Source organism: Myripristis murdjan, chromosome 12 (genome assembly GCF_902150065.1).
Source record: "Myripristis murdjan chromosome 12, fMyrMur1.1, whole genome shotgun sequence".
Classification (NCBI taxonomy): Eukaryota; Metazoa; Chordata; class Actinopteri; order Holocentriformes; family Holocentridae; genus Myripristis; species Myripristis murdjan.
This window is the reverse complement of record NC_043991.1, coordinates 21,921,618-21,939,033: the sequence shown is the minus strand read 5'-3', so window position 1 is coordinate 21,939,033 and position 17,416 is coordinate 21,921,618. Positions and strand designations below refer to the sequence as shown.

Here is a 17,416-nt window from a genome sequence, read left to right as displayed (position 1 = left end):
AAAAATAGAAGATAGGTGTCTGTATGTTTGTGTGTGTGTGTGTGTGTGTGTGTGTGTGTGTGAGTGAATCCCTTAATGTGTGCTCAATGTGTAATTCCAGGCCCAGCAGCTGCTTCCTGTCAGCCCCATTGTGCTCGGTCTATCTCATGAGCTTGGTCATGTTTCAGGAATGAATGGAAGGGGTTTCTTCCATGGACTTTGCCATTTGTCAAACCTTCAGGTCAAGCCCTCTGTCTTAGTGCATTTGTACGTACACTCACCAATGCATGTACGCGCACACACATCCAAACACATGCATCCGAATGCAGACACATCCTCTAAACTCACGCACACATGGGCTTGCATGTTTACTCATACACACACACACACACACACACACACACACACGTGGTACACAAACATACTCACACACATGCCAGCGGTGCCAAACCAATAAAATCAGAGATGAGTGGAGATCCTACATGAGTGTGTCTCCTGAGCCTCGGAGGGCCGTCGATCCCACACATGCAGCCAAAGCTTCCAGCTGTCTGTCTGGGATTAATATTTTTCCCAAACTATTTCATCCATTTTCAATACTTGGAGCATAGCCTCTCTCTCTCTTTCCTCGTTGTCCTGGGAATAATGTTTAATTAAAAAAACAAATCATGTTGTGTTGCAGCATAACAAAAGACATATCCCAACCATCACTTTCCTGTAAACTGATAAACTGATGTCACAACAGCTGCTTGCAGCCTTGCTCTGGAGCCCCTTCTGTGCTCATGTGGACTTGTAAATCAATCATTTCATTATAGCTAATTTCAGATTCTTAGCCTTCTCAGAATTGTTTTCTTTTTTGTATTTTAAGTTTATTAATGAAACCAAGGCGACTCCTCCAATGTTTACTGGCATGCCATCTTTGGAAAACAGCTTTTTGTTTTTACTGTTTTTACTGTTCAATCTATAAGGGAAAATGACCCCACAGTGTAATTTGATTTAGACAATGTAATTTTATGCACTTTTGAATATACTGCCCCTAACTGTAAACAGCACACAGAGTTTGACCTGTTTAACCTAAGGGCTTTTCTTTTGAAATAGGTAATGCCATTTCCTGCATTCAGAATTAGCAGAGTCGTGTGTGTGTGTGTGTGTGTGTGTGTGTGTGTGTGTGTGTGTGTGTGTGTGTGCTCGTTCGTAATAGCCACGTAGCAGCCATGAATGGTTGGTAAGTGTTTGTAATGGAAATATGTTCCTGGAACAACATATTGAAGCGATATTAAAAGAGTGCTTCATTTCTGCCTCAGACATTTTTAGAGCAGAAGAAAATGACAATGGGCCTCGTTCACTAACAGACTATGTGACTAGAAATGTTCTTACTTTATGCCTACCAGCAAATTAGCGTCCTACACATTTCCTCGAATAAGGGAGAGAGGTGTAGCAGTGCGGAAAGTGAATCAAGGCACTGAATAAAGAGAGATGTGTCTCCCAAAGGAAAAAAGAAAAAAAAATATGAATGCTGAAATTGCAACAGAGGTTTCAGAGGTAGATGCCAGAGAAGACATACTTTTCCATACAGTGCAACAGCTGTAAATATGCTACTGCCAGATGCTGGGCAGTCCCACAGATCCTATCGAGGTGTATGGTTGTTTCTCCAGCTGACGTTACTCGTCTTGGAATAAACATGATACCAATATTCCTGCAAAAATAAATCCACCCCTCTCAGTTTGCTGTGCCCCAGGGGACGAGCTCTGTTGCAGTCATGCAGCAGCAGTCAGCAAAAATGTTGTGTTAGCATTGCCTGCACTTAAACAGGGCACAGGGTGCATGAATCAGAATTTGAATTTGATGCTTTCCAAGACCTTTTTAAATAATGTTTAATGCCAAGCACAACCCTAACTGGCACTGGTTACATCATTAATGCTAAACAAAATGTGAAAACAAAAACGGGCCGCCTGTCTTAATGGTGGAAAATTCCACTACTTCAGTGTTTTGCCGATAGGAAGGCCACGGCAATGCAAATGGATTGAAATGAAATGAGTGGAAACACAGTGCTAGATGGAATAAAATGATCAGCCAACACAGGTTTACTTAGAATCAGGAGGAGAAAGCATCGCAAACACACACTGTAATCACATATGCAGTGCCCTCCCACATACAGTGATGGCATTATGGTGTTTGCCCTTGAGGCCCATCCAAACCCCAGCATGCACCCAATAAAACACCTCAACACACATGCCAGTCTGATAGGTGTTTGCTGGGTGCGAAAACGTGTATAAAAACAGCTGGGCTTGTAATAATTAACAATAAAGTTTCTATTTTCGAAGTGGTGGATTCCAGTGTCCTGTAATTTGGATTTCCAGTACTAACCGTGCCATGTGCCCGAGTTGGTTTGCCTTTCTTTGTAACATTGACTCACTTTGCATCAACTCACAATTGCTTCTCCTCAGAGAGTTGGACTTTGTGATCGGTGGAGCCATCAACGGCCCAGATTGTTCTCAGCAGGATGATCAGCATCTTTCTGTAGGCTGTTTCACATCTCTGTTAATTTCATCAGTGAGAAGAAAATAACCATAATTCTAGATGGTAAACAACAGCAAATTACCAGAGGCTGCAAGAAGATATGGTAGTCAAGGGCTTTCCCAAATGCTCTGACCCTTTGATTAGTTTTATGTGGCACATGGGAGGCTCTGAAACAACACTTCACAGCAGACATGGAGGAAAAAAAATCTGTATTTCAATAAAACAGACAAACTAGTAGGCTAAAGGCCTATGGTTAATATGCTCATCAAGGGCATACAATTTTCCATACAATTTGCCTTCTGTGGAAACATAAAGAGTTTGTTCCCCATGATCCTGAGCCGTCAGATACTGATGTCAGCATTTGTGATCCTGAAAATGTGCCAAATGCCTGAAAATCTGCTAAAATGCTTTGGCAGGCAGGTAGCAGAGATGACAGAGATGACAGTGATAATGATGGCAACCCTGGGATTCATTTAACCAGAGGCGTCATGCAATCCAAATTTCTGCGGGGCACAATTAGAACAGGGGGCATGGGGGTCCTTCCCAGGAAAAAAGATGCAATTTTCAGCATTTTGACATATATACCAAAAGACTTTTTGTACCTCAGTAACCAACTGTATATATTAAGTAAATACTGTCTATTTATTACTAATCACTTATCCACTTGTGCACTAGCCTCTACACTGCTGACACTTTTTGAAAAATAGCTAAATCTTGTCTGCTTCACCCAACAGTTTCCCTCCAGAGAGGCGTAAATTCACATTAAAAGACTGTAGCCACAATGCAAATTAATTTAGAGAAGACAGACTTTAAAAAAACAGCCACAGATGAAAGGAATCTGCCAACGTGGTAACAGCTGTATTTTCAAACACAATGCGTAGGCAGCAGCATGAGGACTGATGAGACTGCGCTGACATCACATAGGAGTGTCTGCTCCGTCGCCTATAAAAAGTAGTTCCCTGTTTTCCAAACTGCTCAGCCTCCTTGAGCGATTCATCATCACCACTAGACTAAGTCCATATAACCTGTAACCTCTGCGCTGGAACTCCTCCTTTCCCATTGTCAGGGCTTCCTCCGGCGATAGATCATGCTCCTGTCCTGATGTTACTCCATGGCTCTGTTCCCACCTCGTACTAAAATGCATCTTTGGTGTTCCGAAAACTTTTCGTTGTCATGTTAGAAATTTTTCTTTATCATTTAATTTGTGTAGGAGCTGAAGTTTAAAGGCAGACTGTGTTGGAGGGAGGATTTGTGTTTTGTTCGCCCGTGTCAGTGGTCAGATTCAATGGAAATTGTCTCCAAGGACATCCTCGTTAGGCTCTGTTCATCCAAACAAAACGCAGACATCACTAGCCACAGCCGGTTACACACACACACACACACACACACCTGGCATTAACAGGTCTCCACACGTCTCGCCTGCCCACTTGTGATCAGATCTCACCGTGTGCAAATAACCACGTATCATTTCAGAGAGAGAGAGAGAGAAAGAGAGAGAGAGAGAGAGAGAGAGAGAGAGAGAGAGAGACTGTAAAATTAAATTCTTACTCATCCTGCTAATCCTCCTTCCACGCAAAAAATGTCTGTCAATCTCTGAAGGTGCATTTCACATCTGTTACAGGCTCAATCCGATCACATTCAGGCTCAGATTATTTAATTATTCCAGCAGGTCTGACAGGGTTCTTGCTTCAGTGGATGAATCCACCTGTAATATTTTCTGTGGTATTCCTGTAGTAACTGCAACACGCAGATTCATATTGTAGCCTGCAGTATTTCTGTAGTATTCCTATAGTAACTCTGTTGCTTCTAGGGTTAGAAAGAGTGTGTTTAATCACTCCAGGACACTCCAGGAAATTTAAGAAAGGCTGCTGCCTCCAAATTTTATATGGAAGACAAAAAGCCTGCATGTTATAAATACAAAATTTCTTGCATCATGTTTTTAAGAGTTCATGCCTTTTTAAGGGAAGCTGAGCTCCTCCTGGCTCACCTGTAGTTCCCATCCTGCAGGTAGACAGATTGTGTTTTTATTCATTAAACAGCAGCTTGATAGCCAACCTGCACTTCAGTTTGCATTTGATTCATCAGCTGACAGTTCAGCTGCGCTGGGCAGAGTCAGGTGAGATATTTCCTCTATTGGAAAAGTGACATTCTGGCTGGTGTCGGGGGTGTTGGGCAGTCCCAGTCCATGTTAGCACTGGGGCTAGTGTTATCGGTTTCATGCCATGATATGTATCCTGGATAAACACTGCCTCTGGCCAACAAGACTCAGCCGCTCGCTCATTAGCTCTTGATGGCCAGTGACTTCACACTCCACATCACCACTGAGAGAACAGATTGCTTTTATCGCCTGTGTTTCTTCATTAGCCTAGTCTTTAGATAGTGCGGTGTCTGTGGGCTCTTTCAAAAAAGCTTTTTTTTTACTACATAGCTAAGTATGATTTGTGCCTCCTGATTTAGACTCTTGGAGCTGAAAAACATTGGTCAGCAACCACATTTTCAAATCACCATTGCTATGTAATGTATAGCTAAATATCTATCACAAAGACCAATTTAGAAGCACAATGGTCACAATGATTCTGAAAAACATTTTTTGTACTAACACACAGTGAAAATTGTTGGCTGGCTCATGGGCCGCAACATAAAGTGGAGACAGATGCAAAACACAAAACAGTTTGTGGTGAGTCTGCAGGCTCATTCAGGGGGCAGTTTCCCTGCATTTTATCCACTCCTCCTCAGGTGTGGACAATTAAGCCAATTCAGCCCAGGCACCACCCAAGACTCCTGCACTGCAGAGCCAATGGTCGTGCAGAGGGGCATAACAAAACTCTTCAATGACTGCCAGCCTCCAGAGACAAAATGTGTTTGCAACCCATTAGTGTAGGTTTGATGTTGTTTAGGTACCCAAAAGAGTTCTTGAAATGTTCAAAAGCCTGTCTTATTTATAATTTATGACACTAAAAACTCCAGTCACCGATGCAAATTGAGCCAAGATCTTTCCGTTCCAGGACTATGTGAAGAAAAGTGAAATCATAGTAGTGCAACCAAGATATGCACAAGGCTTCAATCACAAGAATGCTTTTGAATTTTTTTTTTTTTTTTCATTGTATGCACTGGGTACTGTGAGGGATGCCATCCAGATGAAACAAAAACAGGAACCACAGATAGGAACCACATTTCACATTTCCGAGCAGGCCCTGAAAAGACATGGGCATCCATCACAGGATCACAGAAGTCACAGATAACAGCACTCATCTATTGTTGCCATGTATCCAAATGAAATTTTTGTACCCGACAAGATAAATATAAGTGAAAAGCTGTCACTTCGGCGGAAATCTTGACAACCATATTTGGTCGCTTGAGGGGGAAAACAGATCAAGACAGGAAATGTGAGCCCGTGGTGTGTTTTTGTGGCTGACGTGACAGCTGCATTTTTGAACAATGACTGGAGCTGCGCTATGGTTTACACAGATGACAGGGAGGAGGGAAACTTCAACAAAAGGTAAGGGAATCTAGCGCATGACCTGGGCTTCTATTGTGGGACGACATAAAAGGCGAGCGAAAGAGATATAAGGGGACATAGAAAAGACAAAAGGATCCTGAGGAGGGAGGGAGACAGAGGGGAAACAAGCCCAGGAAGAGATAGAAAGGTTGAGGACAACTCCTTTGGGGAAAAAAGGAAGTGTGTGTGTGGCTGTCTGTCTGCGAGTGCCAAAACAGATGGCAGCTGGTAAAGGAGATTAGTCACTATTTGTTACTGTCTCCAACACTCCTTCAAACTGCTTAACCCCAGCCCGACCCCCCTCCACCACACACACATCCCCCACACAGAGCTCCAATTGTTTCCTTCCTATAACCCCCCCCCCCCCCCCCATCTCGAACAAACACCGCCCCTATTTTTCATCAGAAAACAAAAAAGCTCAACCTATGGATTTAGCAGTCCCTGTCTCAGAGATTACTTACCACCCACTGCCCATGCAGTGTTAAACTAGTGATAAATGAAAAATACTGTATTATTTTGTTGCTCTGGGATGCCTAACCACATCTGGCATAGGGACCAATGATGAAAACTAGCCTTTTTTAAAAATGTTGATTAATGTACGTTGTCCCCTCCTAAATAAACAATAAAAGAAAGAAAGAATCTATAGAAACAAATTCATGTTGCACTTTGTGTTGGAGACATATGGACATGTAGGAAACTCAGTGAGTGTTTTTCAGTGTATGATCCAAGTTGGGTGGGATGAAGCAAGCAAAAGGGGATGATTTAGTACTGTTCATTTTGCAGGTTACTATAGCCATTTCACACCGGTGTGTAGTATGTGGAATTAGTGCATGGGACCTAAAGCGGTGCTCCTGAGTGCTTGTTAACATTGGGCAGCGTCCCATATTGGTGTTCAGTGTGCAGCCAGTATGCATATGGACACATTGGAAAATGCATGTTGTAAGAAAACGCTCAAGAGACGAGACGTGTTATTTCACCAGTCGGTTGTTTTATTTATCGTTAGCAATGACACCAAATGTACTCTACTGTTTTTTTCACTTGCTATCATAGGAGATGCGTTTTGAATTGTAAACAGTGAAAATGATAAAATGCATTTCGTAAAACTCCTTACAAGCAGTGTATGACCAGGGAAAAGGGCAGACTGTTCCTGCCCCTGCTCACCTATTTTGTTTTTTTCTTTTTATAACAATACATGTCATATTATAGCTTTGAGTCTCTCATATTTACATAGATACAGCAAGGTCCCACATTCATCAGCTGCAGAGACCTATTGTTTTTTTTGTGTGTGTTTTTTAAACATCTTTTTCACATAGTTTTCTTAAAGAATTATATTTACAACCATAATGCCCCCGGCTGCCTGCTGCCGGGGTATACGCACAGTTAGAATGACTTAAAATTCATGAAACTACTCATGGTTCTTTAAGTTTAACTTGTAAGTCAACCTTATAGCTCTAAGTTTGTTTGTTTTTTTTTTTCTCAACAAATAAAGTTAATACAGAGCTCAAGCCATTTGTCTTCCCCATAAAAATCGAAAACTATCCAAATAAATGAACAAAACAAAAAAGTCAAAATTAAAAAAAAAAACAAAACATATTGCACTTAAAGTTCAGGACAACATTGGACCTGTTTGGTGGTTAAAAGGGAAGCGAGAGCTTTTCAGCTGAGTGCTTTGGAGGAGGCGAAGGTGGGGGTAAAAGCATCCAGCGAGTTAATCTAAATAAATAGGCAAACTTTGTACAATGTGACGAGTTATTTTCTACATTATGTCAATGAAACGAGCAATGTCTCAAGTATTGCTCAGTATACCTATAGAGTGCAGGTCTGAACCCTAACACATAAAAAAAGATTTAATGTGTAGAAAAAAAGGAAATCTGTGAGAAGATAAACTAAGCGGAAAACTTTCATAGTTGAGTGCCTCAGTGTCCTGAGAATGCTTCCTTGTTCACTCCAGAATGAGCTACAATGTTGAAGGAAATGCTGTTAGGCCGCAGGGAACATTTTCGAGCCTGTTCTGCCTTGTGTTTTCTCTCCTTGTTGTAAACAGTCTTTTGAGACAGGCATAAAGTTCTTTTTTTTCCCATTTCTGACATCTTTTAATGTGAGAGTGACACATAATCTGCGTTTCATCACAGCTTCAGTTCATCCACTATTTATACATGTCTTGTTCTCCACCCGTCTCCACTTTTTGTCTCCCTCTGATTCTCATGGTTTCGTCCCACAAGTCTTTGGATGAACGGTGTAAAGTGGGACCCCTTTGGAGAAGGGCCTTGAGTGGACGCAAAGGTGCATGCGTGTGTCGGTGTGTGTGTGCTTCTGTGACAAGAAAGTGTGTGAAATGCGACCAAAATGTGAGTTTTCATCCAGTCATTCAGACATCAGCTCCAATATTTCATTGCTCCCCTCTATCAAACAGTTTGGAGGCTGAAAAAAAAAAAAAACATTTATGAGGAAAAAGAGGACTTCAAAAAGGGATTTTACGTCGTACCAACAGCTTTGAATTTGATTCAAAGAGGACGTGGTGGAGGAAAAGGGAGCGGTGACAGTGGGAGTTTTAAAAGAAAAAAAAAAAAAAAAGGAAAATAGTGATAAAACAGTACCGGACTGTCTTCATGTCTTCAGGGTTTTCTAAGCCCCACCCCCCACCCTCCCCCTTTTTTTCTCCAGTACATCTGGACAAGAACTTAAATACAAAAACGTGTATTGGTCACTTTTCTGACAACAGACTGCAACCAAAAAAAAAAAAAGAAAAAGAAACTGACAGTGATCAGACAAGTGTCCAGCTCCTGCTCCGGCGCTCGCTCGTGGGCCTCATCATATCCACTTGGTCATTGTGTAAACAACATTCCTTTGCAGTGCCATAGCCTTGCCGTCTCCTCTCTCACCATAACAACCAAAAAATCATAGTGGACAGGATGGCAGAAACAAGAAAAAAGAAAAAAAAAAAAAACAAAAGGCAAAGATGTTAACCCCTCCCACCCCCTCCCCGACCCCATGTCTTTTTCAAGTCTCTGCCCCTTTTTTTCTTTTCTCTTTCATTGTTGTCATCTCTCTCTAGATTTCTCCTTTTATCTTTCTCCGGTCTCTTATGATGAAGATGAGGTGGAAGTGGAGCTAGCTTTCTTTTGGTTGATTAAGTCCATGTAGAGTTCTGAGCGCAGGAAGCGTGGGTATGAGTCCTTCTCCATCAGCCCATATATCCTCCTCTGTGCAAGGTCGAAGCAGGAGCGCGTCACATTCTGCAGGTTGTCCTTAGTGTGATCTCTGGTGTATGAATCCAGGTTTACCTGAGGGGGGGAACAACAGAGACGGGGGGGGGGGGAACAGAGTGAGTACTGCACTTCGCTCGCTTCAAGATGAAACATGTTCAGGTTACACCTTTCTTTCCAGGATTTCAAAAACAGGGGAAGAAAGATGCGGGGGAGTGTCTGTTTTGTGCATGTGAAGGCGGCCAAAGTCCGCTTGTTAAACAGTTATGACATCACATCCTCATTAGCTCATTTCTTCCATCTCCTATCACTGAAACCACTCTGACTGTCCCGCCACATTAATCACTTCCCTCACATCACCGGCAAAACACAGTCTTCATCTGCAGCTGGGCCTCAACAGGAACAGCAAAGTTTACTCAGAGGCTGTTTGTAAAGAAAATGTGCTGGAGGAAATGTCTGCGAGAATTATCTTAAGTAGAAAACCCTGTTACTTTGATGTGTGTGTGTGTGTGTGTGTGTGTGTGTGTGTGTAGGGGATTTTCTTTTCTCTTTCTCATGATGTGAGTTGCTGGCGCTCTTACTTACCTCTTTACAAGATTGGATGGCAATGTATTCTGCAAATATTTTCTTGGCTTTGGAGGCCATCTTGGATTGCGACTTGATCTTCTTATACTCCTCGCATGCGAGCCAGAATTCCAGATTCTCCTCGCTGAACTCGGTGCGCAGGAAAGCTCTGAACGCTGCCAGACCATCTGGGGGAGCAGAGAGGAGGAGAGGAGAGGGAGAATAAGCGGGGAGAAACGACCAGACAAGAATGCCATGGCAACACCGCAACCGAAGCGCCCCCTTGGAGTTTTAGCACCCAAAATAGCTCTCCGACAAAGTCTTTTGAGTCATGCGGTTGGAAAGTGACACATGCAAACCCTCAACGCTGAAGCTGTGATTCAAGTCCTTGCTATAACACATCCTCTGAGTGACATCACCCCTCTGAGCCAATCCTTCCTCTCTATTCAGTGTGACTTTTTTTTTTGCATTTCTCTATACCCATGGAGTGAATGAACAAAGAGATGACTGTTTCTTCCTTTTGCATGGGTTGTGGTTTTACATCGCTCGTCTAATTCTGGCACGTAGGTCTATTTAAGTTTCTGCCCGGTTAATGACTTGAGGAAGAAGACATCCGTAAGAGAGAATGGGAGGAAGCCGAGTCCCACCCTCGGCTCTCGCCTGCAACTTTCCGTTCCCATGAAACTCCTGCTCGCACTGGCTGATAAGGAGAGCGAGTGCGAGCGCTCGTCTCTGACCTCATACTAGAGAGCAGGAGTGAGGGAAGAAAGGGGGACGAGTGGGCGAAGAGCAAGGCTGAGTAAAAATGAGAAAAGAGAGAAGAGAGAGAGAGAGCCTGTGATGAATGAAATGTCATCACAGATCTTTTTTTTTTTTTTTAAACTGGGGAACAGGGATAGAGCTGGCTTTCACAGTCCACACCAACTCGCTGATTTGAAGTCGGCCCGGCGCACCATGAGAATATGATTTATGGAAAACAAATAAAGCAACACGGTGGCGTGTTGCCTGATGTAATCTCTTGTTCTCGCTTTGTAAACCATAGACTCTATCTACTGGGATTAAAGGGAGACTTGCTGCACGCTGACTGCAGTATAATAATCATCTCTGTGTGTGTACCTAATTCTTATCAATACAGGCGTATTTCCTGCGGTAGCCATCCTTCCTCACATCATGCATACACACTGCATACGTACTGACCCAGTGCAACAGTCTTATTTTCATATTAATTCCCTCTAAAGCCGCACTGCACCCCAGTGTATGGCAGAAATGGTCCAACAAAATACATAGATACCCTTCCTCTATTGCTGATGACTCATAATCCGTGCATGCAAGGCAGGGAGAGGAGAGAGGGAGAGAAAAAAAAGGTGGAAAAAAATAAATAAAGGGAAAAAGGTGGGGGAAAAAAAGTAACTTACATTTGTGAACCAACAGCTTGTCAAGCGAGTCCCCCCACTTCAGTGCTTCTTCTGGGGTGGGCCTGCAGATAAAAGCAGAGCGATTCTTTAACAAGCCCATCTCAGCCAGGTTTCTCATTGTGTGACCCATCCGCAGACGCTTCTCTACGCTGTGCTGGGTAGATGAGTGCAAATACGACAAAGAAGCAGGTATTCCTCTGATGCTTTTCTCACTGTCCTGTATTCAGCGCTCTTTCCCCTCTCATTAGCTAGTGCCTCGTGGCTGTGAATGTTTTGCAACGCTGCATGGTAGTCATGAGTCTGCCTGTGTGCTCGCCTCTAGTGGCGGTAAGCTTTTATATCCCCGCTCACTGCAACTTGGAAGGCAGGGAGGGGCGGAGGTTCAGCCAGCCAATGGCACAATGCTGTCAGGTTTACAGACCTCCTCCCTCCTCCTCTGTCCTCCCCTGCTCCTTCTCATTTTTTCTTCACCGTGCTATGTAGCATGCCACAAGCTTCTCACTGCAGTCCACATCTGGGACCCTTACTGACACAATTAAACAATTAGCTATGGAATGCTATGTGAAATCCGGTCAATTTGGACAGCTTTCTCTATCTCACTCATAACTTAGCGACAAATCAAAGATTTTTTGTGACAAATCAAAGATTTTTTGTGACAAATCAAAATATGTTTTCAGAATACTAGCCTGCTCCAAAAAGCTGCAGATAAGAGGCTCAAAAGGGCTTAAGGGCTCAAAATACACAGAAAAGAGAACTTCCACGGTTTAACAAAAGATACTTTTACTAAAGCATGTGTACTTTCCAAAAGTGCACATCACTGACACCTTTTTGCTAATGCGCCTACAAAACAGGGCATCACTTCTCCTGCCTCCCTCAAAAGTAACTTACATTGCCTTTAGTGAGCTGCTGTCTGAAAGGGCAGCGCACCGCCGCCCCTGCCTGTCCTTCACACCTATGACTTACTCTCAGCAAGGTGCACTGATTTATTGAATTACCAGTTGCACTGTGATGATGCACAGAAAAATACCACTATATTTCATAGTATTGACGTCAGTGTTGAAATTTACACACACGGTAAGTCATATACACACGCACGTATAGATAGATAGATAGACAGATATACACACACAAAGCCTGCACAGCTGCAATCAATTCACTGCCCTCCTTTCCCTCCTTTTGAGGTTGACTTGCTATATTTACTAGCGCCTTCTCTACTTCCTTTCTCCTTGGAGTTCATTCATGTCACATTTTACAAGCACTCCTTGCTGTACACTGCCCACTTGTCTGTCTTTCTGCTAGTCATCGCAAGTTTTGCGGCGAGACCCAGAGAATGGGCTCACACATGCCCACACACACACACACATATAGACTCACACTATTTGGCAGAGGACACTTACTTCACTGACTTCATAGATTTGTCTAACTTGCTGGCTGGGTTGCTTCCTGGGGATTCATTCCTCCTCCGCAGGAAAGCCAGACGATTCTTCATGTCTTTGGCCCTGAGAGAGAGAAAGAGAAAGAGAGAGAGAGAGAGAGGGAGAGAGGGGGGAAGAGAGAGAGAGGGGGGAAGAGAGAGCAAGAAAGGGGGAGAGAAAGAAAGAGAGAGAGAAGTTGGAGGGAGAGGGAAGAGGAAACAGTAACAGAAAGATTGAGTGATGAATTCAGAGGGAACAAGAAGGAGGGGAAAGTTGAGATAAGACAAAGGCAGGAGTGATTTGAGGATGGAGGGAGTGACAGATAAAGAGGGCAGAAAGAGAAAGAAAGGGAGAAAGAGACAAAGTTTGTTGAGTGTCCAGTCCAAAGTCCAGTCAAAACAATCCAAGGCATGGGGAAACATCACTGAAGTTCTTCAGTGCTGCAAATCCAATCCATACGAAATCAAACCCACAAATGCCAGACAAGATGAAGAAAAATAAATGTCAACGTTATGTACATTTTCGTCTTCGGCGAGGTAAGTTGGTACGGCGGGGTAAAATTTTCCAAAGCGGCGCTGGCGCTGGCGCTGGTGACAAGCTCCTGTTCCTTTCTTCGTGTCACTGTCTCCTATCAACCTAATCTCTCTGTCTCTCTCTTTCTTTGCTTTAGATCTGTCCCTGGCAGGTTCCTAGGCAGGGACTGAGTGAATGTGGCAGAGAAGGAGGAGAGAGACTCAATCCTCACTCCTCTGTTTCATCACGCCATTCTCCATGTGCCTTGAGGGCTTGCTGAGAGGGAGCTGACCCAGGGCCGAGACAACAGGGCACAGTGACCTCCTCCTTCTTCTGCTTCCCTCCAAAACCTTCCAGGGCCACCAAGCTCACCTGGTTCACCTATCTCTAACCACCTCGCACAGACACCACCGGTGCACCTGCCTCACCCTCTCCTAAATCTCGTCAGAAATGAGACACCACCCCTCACTCTCCATATAGGCTCAAAGAGAATTATGCACATTCCCATAATCCCATGGTATATGTCCTGGCTTTTCCTGACATGGAGCACGTGCTGCCTCATTGGGATGTGACCTCACTCTAACACCCATTTCCTGAGTTCCTGCTTTTGATTTCCACTGTGGATTGGCTGGCCCGCTAATAATGCAGTGCCGTGGTGTATGCTGGCCTAATCACTGTCAGCTGTCCCACTACCACCCCGAAGCCCCCAAGAGAGCATGTGGAGCCCAAATTAAGACACAGGGCTTCCAATTATAGCCACTTATCATACAAACATGCACACGCGAGGGTGGACATGCACACAAATGCAGAATAGCACGTATATATGAATATGCATGGATGGTGATGAATGGGCTCTCACACACACACACACACACACACTGCAAAACACTCTTCTGCACCTGTGCCAACTCATGGCCACTTCACTGGCGCTTTCATCCGGTGCCAGTCACAGGTGTTGAAAAGGTCCCAGGCTCTACCAGTTTGTGTGTATGTGTGTGAGTGTGTGTGTGTGTGAGAGAGAGAGAGAGAGAGACAGAGTGAGAGAGTTTATGCATGTATACGTGTACACTGGTCAGATAGGGTGGCAGCCGAGTTGAATTTTTCCGACTGCTACAAGACAGGAAATGCAGAGGCAAGCCTAAGTATGATGCAAGAAAGGATACCATTTAACATGACCACATGAGCTGTTCCTAGTTGCGAGCAGCAGCTGAATAGCTCCTTTATGCTGCGATGTGTGAGAGACTTCATAGGTGTATAGATTTGTGCCTGTTTGTGTTAAATTGTAGGGCCGTCAAGACTATTTTGATTGACTTAGAGAACGACAAGGGGCCTCTTTCAAAGCATGTCTTTGCGAGACGCAGGAGAGTGGACCGTCAGATGAGTGATTTACACTCTAGCAAATGTAAAAACTAAAAGCAGTAAAAAGTAAAAGCATGGGGTAGTGTGGAGTCTAGAAAGCCCAATTAGAAAGCTACAGTGTCTTATCTCTCTTTTTTTCTTCTCACAAGCAAGATAAGGGGATGTAGATGAGTTGAACTTCAACATTATGATGGTGGAGAGAAAAACAAGACAGACTGAAAAAGCCTTGATCAAACCCAACTGCATGCTGCCACATTTCCCTGAGAGAGTTTGGGTTGTAAAATGGGAAAGAAGCTGTCCAGATTTCAACCACGTCTTTGTAAATTCTGTCCACTAAATAACAATTTATTCTAAGGGGGCGCTATTAATTTGTTACAAGCACAAAGGATTTTTTTGTAAGGCATGATTAGGGGAGTTGTGACTCAGTCACTGATTGTAATATTGTCGAGTGTCCAATGTGAAACTAGCTGAAACCAGATGAGAACGACTGCTGAACAAAAGTTGGGCTTCTGTGTCATGGAAACAAAAGTATCAGCCAGCTCTAAAGTAATATTCCTGTCAACAGCTTACACATGTCAGTCTGAAAGACATTATTACCCAAATAAAAAGCTCTCTTGCAATTGAATAAAATCATAACATCACAGGCAGGATTTACTAGAATGCTCTATTTTTAGATTGTGCTCAGGACAATCTGGCTTTGAGCTGTGTGAGGGTAAGCAAAAAAAAAAGAGGGCCTCTGCCTTGACAGGGCATGTGTGGAAGTGAAGGACTAGTGTTTTACGAGGACTGGAAAGTATTTTGTGGGCCTACTGAAAACAATTTATTATTTACATCTGGTTAAATGCAGGCTCATGTGCCAGGCCCACGTGGGAGTGATGTGACAATGATGCCAGGACTGCAGTGAGTTAAGGAGGATTCATGCCTCTGTCCTGCCACCATGTGGATGACAATGGTTATTGCTAACACAAATCATTATTATTTTAAGCCCTCCAGCAACACGGTTTTGCTTGCAAGGTCTGTTCTAAAAATGTCAAATGGCTGGTGAGGTGATAGGAGGGTGACTTTAATTAGTCTCATCCTTACACAGGCAATAACTTTAACTTTAAGCATCTGACACTTTATCTTTTCATGTTTTATCAGGAGCCAAAACTGAAACTTGACTAAAACAACAACAACAACAACAACAACAACAACAGTCCTGTTTAATACTAAGCTTGCTCATTCAATCATTCAAACCACTGGAAATTAAAAGCAGCACACTGCAATAATATTTTGTGTTAGTCTGCATATTTCAGTGACTTTTGAGGTTTCTGAACCAGGCTGCAATTGAGAGGTTATTCATACACAGCAGCTCAACTGCTATGACCATCAATGAAATCAATGCCTCAATGATTATTTGTTAATTGTGGGGCAAAGGCAGCCAAGGTTATGGGATAGCCACAGGGCTGCACACTCCACTTCCCTTAGTATAAGCTCATGTCTCCGGCTACAGTGTCAAGCAATGAACTAGAGTGAGTGGGGCCGGTCAGCAGCACCAGGGCTATTTCCAAAATGTTTCCATAAGACACAGACACTGCCACTTATGAAATAATTTTTCAGGAGTTGTTGTGGAACAGTATGTACTTAGCGTAGTCAGCTATCCAACTGAACCCAATTACCTAAACAGCTACGTAATCAAAGCAACACTATTAAACTGTTTTTTGGATAAAACTTCCTGAACCCTTCGCCCTGAAGTCAGTTTTAAAGGGGGAACACATTAAGGGACTGTGATGGAAACAGGGGTAACTTTACATGCCAATAAAACAGAACACTGTTGAGACAAAGTGGCTGCAAAAACAAAACAAAACAACAACAAAAAAAAACACACACACACACACACAGAAAAATCAAGGCATGAAATTACAGATTTGGTAGATTTTTAGAGTGGACTTACTTGATAACTCCATGTAGTACCTCTATTTGGCAAAATATTCATGCACTCTTTCTATTTCTGCTCTTTATTTGCCGACAACACCGCCTGCATTATCTCACTCACAGTATATAGCAATCTGACGTTTCAGCTACTTCCTCCTTTAACATCTCTCTCCTGTTGCGAATCCCAGTCTGCTAATGCTGAGCCTCCCCAGCACAAATACCATTAGCTGTGTGTCACACTCCATTTGACATATAACATGCACTGACTCCCTGCACTTAACAGCTAATCTGTTAAAAGAGTGACACATGCCCTGTAGAAGATTATCAAATTAAGATGATCTTTGATCTGACATGCTGTCACCATATGAACACACTGTTTGCAGTATGTTCATGTACACATGACAGGACACATACATAACCCTGCATGTGGTGTGTGTGTGTGTGTGTGTGTATGAGAGTCTGTGTCTGTGCAAGAGAGACAGAGAGATCTATCTATTTATGTGAAGGAGCGAGAGGTCTTTAGTGCTGCAATTATCTGCAGGTTTCCACGTTCTTATTCCCACTTTGCGTGGCTCACATTAGACACACTAATAGCACCCCGCCGGCTATTCCTGGTGTCGTCAAAGTAGGCCGCGCTCCCAGGGAAAGGCTCCGGGAACACATGGGGGAAGAGCTGCAGACAGACATAATGCAGAGCACTACACGAGCACAGAGCAAATCCATTGCTCCACTTCATGCCATTTTTCTGTTTGCCTCTTGAGGCTCTGTTTCCCACAACCAAAGGGGCTTCACCCTCCTTAAAACCGGTTCTTTGAGACATGGGTGCAGCAGTGAGCACAGCAGAGGAAGGGAGAGACTAACAACCCAAGGTGAGCAACTTCCAGGCATGTTTTCATTCCCTCTGCCCCTCACTATTTACAGAAGGCAGTGTGCCTCTGAAGTGTATGCAGGACATGAAACAAATAACCCTGTGTGTGTGTGTGTGTGTGTGTGTGTGTAGTGTAGAAAAGGTCAAAGGCTAGGACAGCATGTCTG

General features: G+C 43.5%; 1 protein-coding gene across 8 annotated transcripts in view; it reads right to left on the bottom strand.

Moving 5' to 3' along the window:
• Positions 1-6,963: 6,963 nt before the first annotated feature.
• rgs3a (regulator of G protein signaling 3a) overlaps positions 6,964-17,416 on the bottom strand; it is a 188,123-nt gene continuing 177,670 nt past the window's right edge. For all 8 annotated transcript variants that reach the window (XM_030065316.1, XM_030065317.1, XM_030065318.1 and 5 more), the window contains 4 exons: positions 12,578-12,679; positions 11,181-11,242; positions 9,787-9,953; positions 6,964-9,279 (listed from right to left, as the gene is read on the bottom strand). In XM_030065316.1, coding sequence (XP_029921176.1) covers positions 9,079-9,279; positions 9,787-9,953; positions 11,181-11,242; positions 12,578-12,679 — 532 coding nt within the window. In that variant the 3' untranslated portion in view covers positions 6,964-9,078. The remainder of the gene's footprint in view (positions 9,280-9,786; positions 9,954-11,180; positions 11,243-12,577; positions 12,680-17,416) is intronic.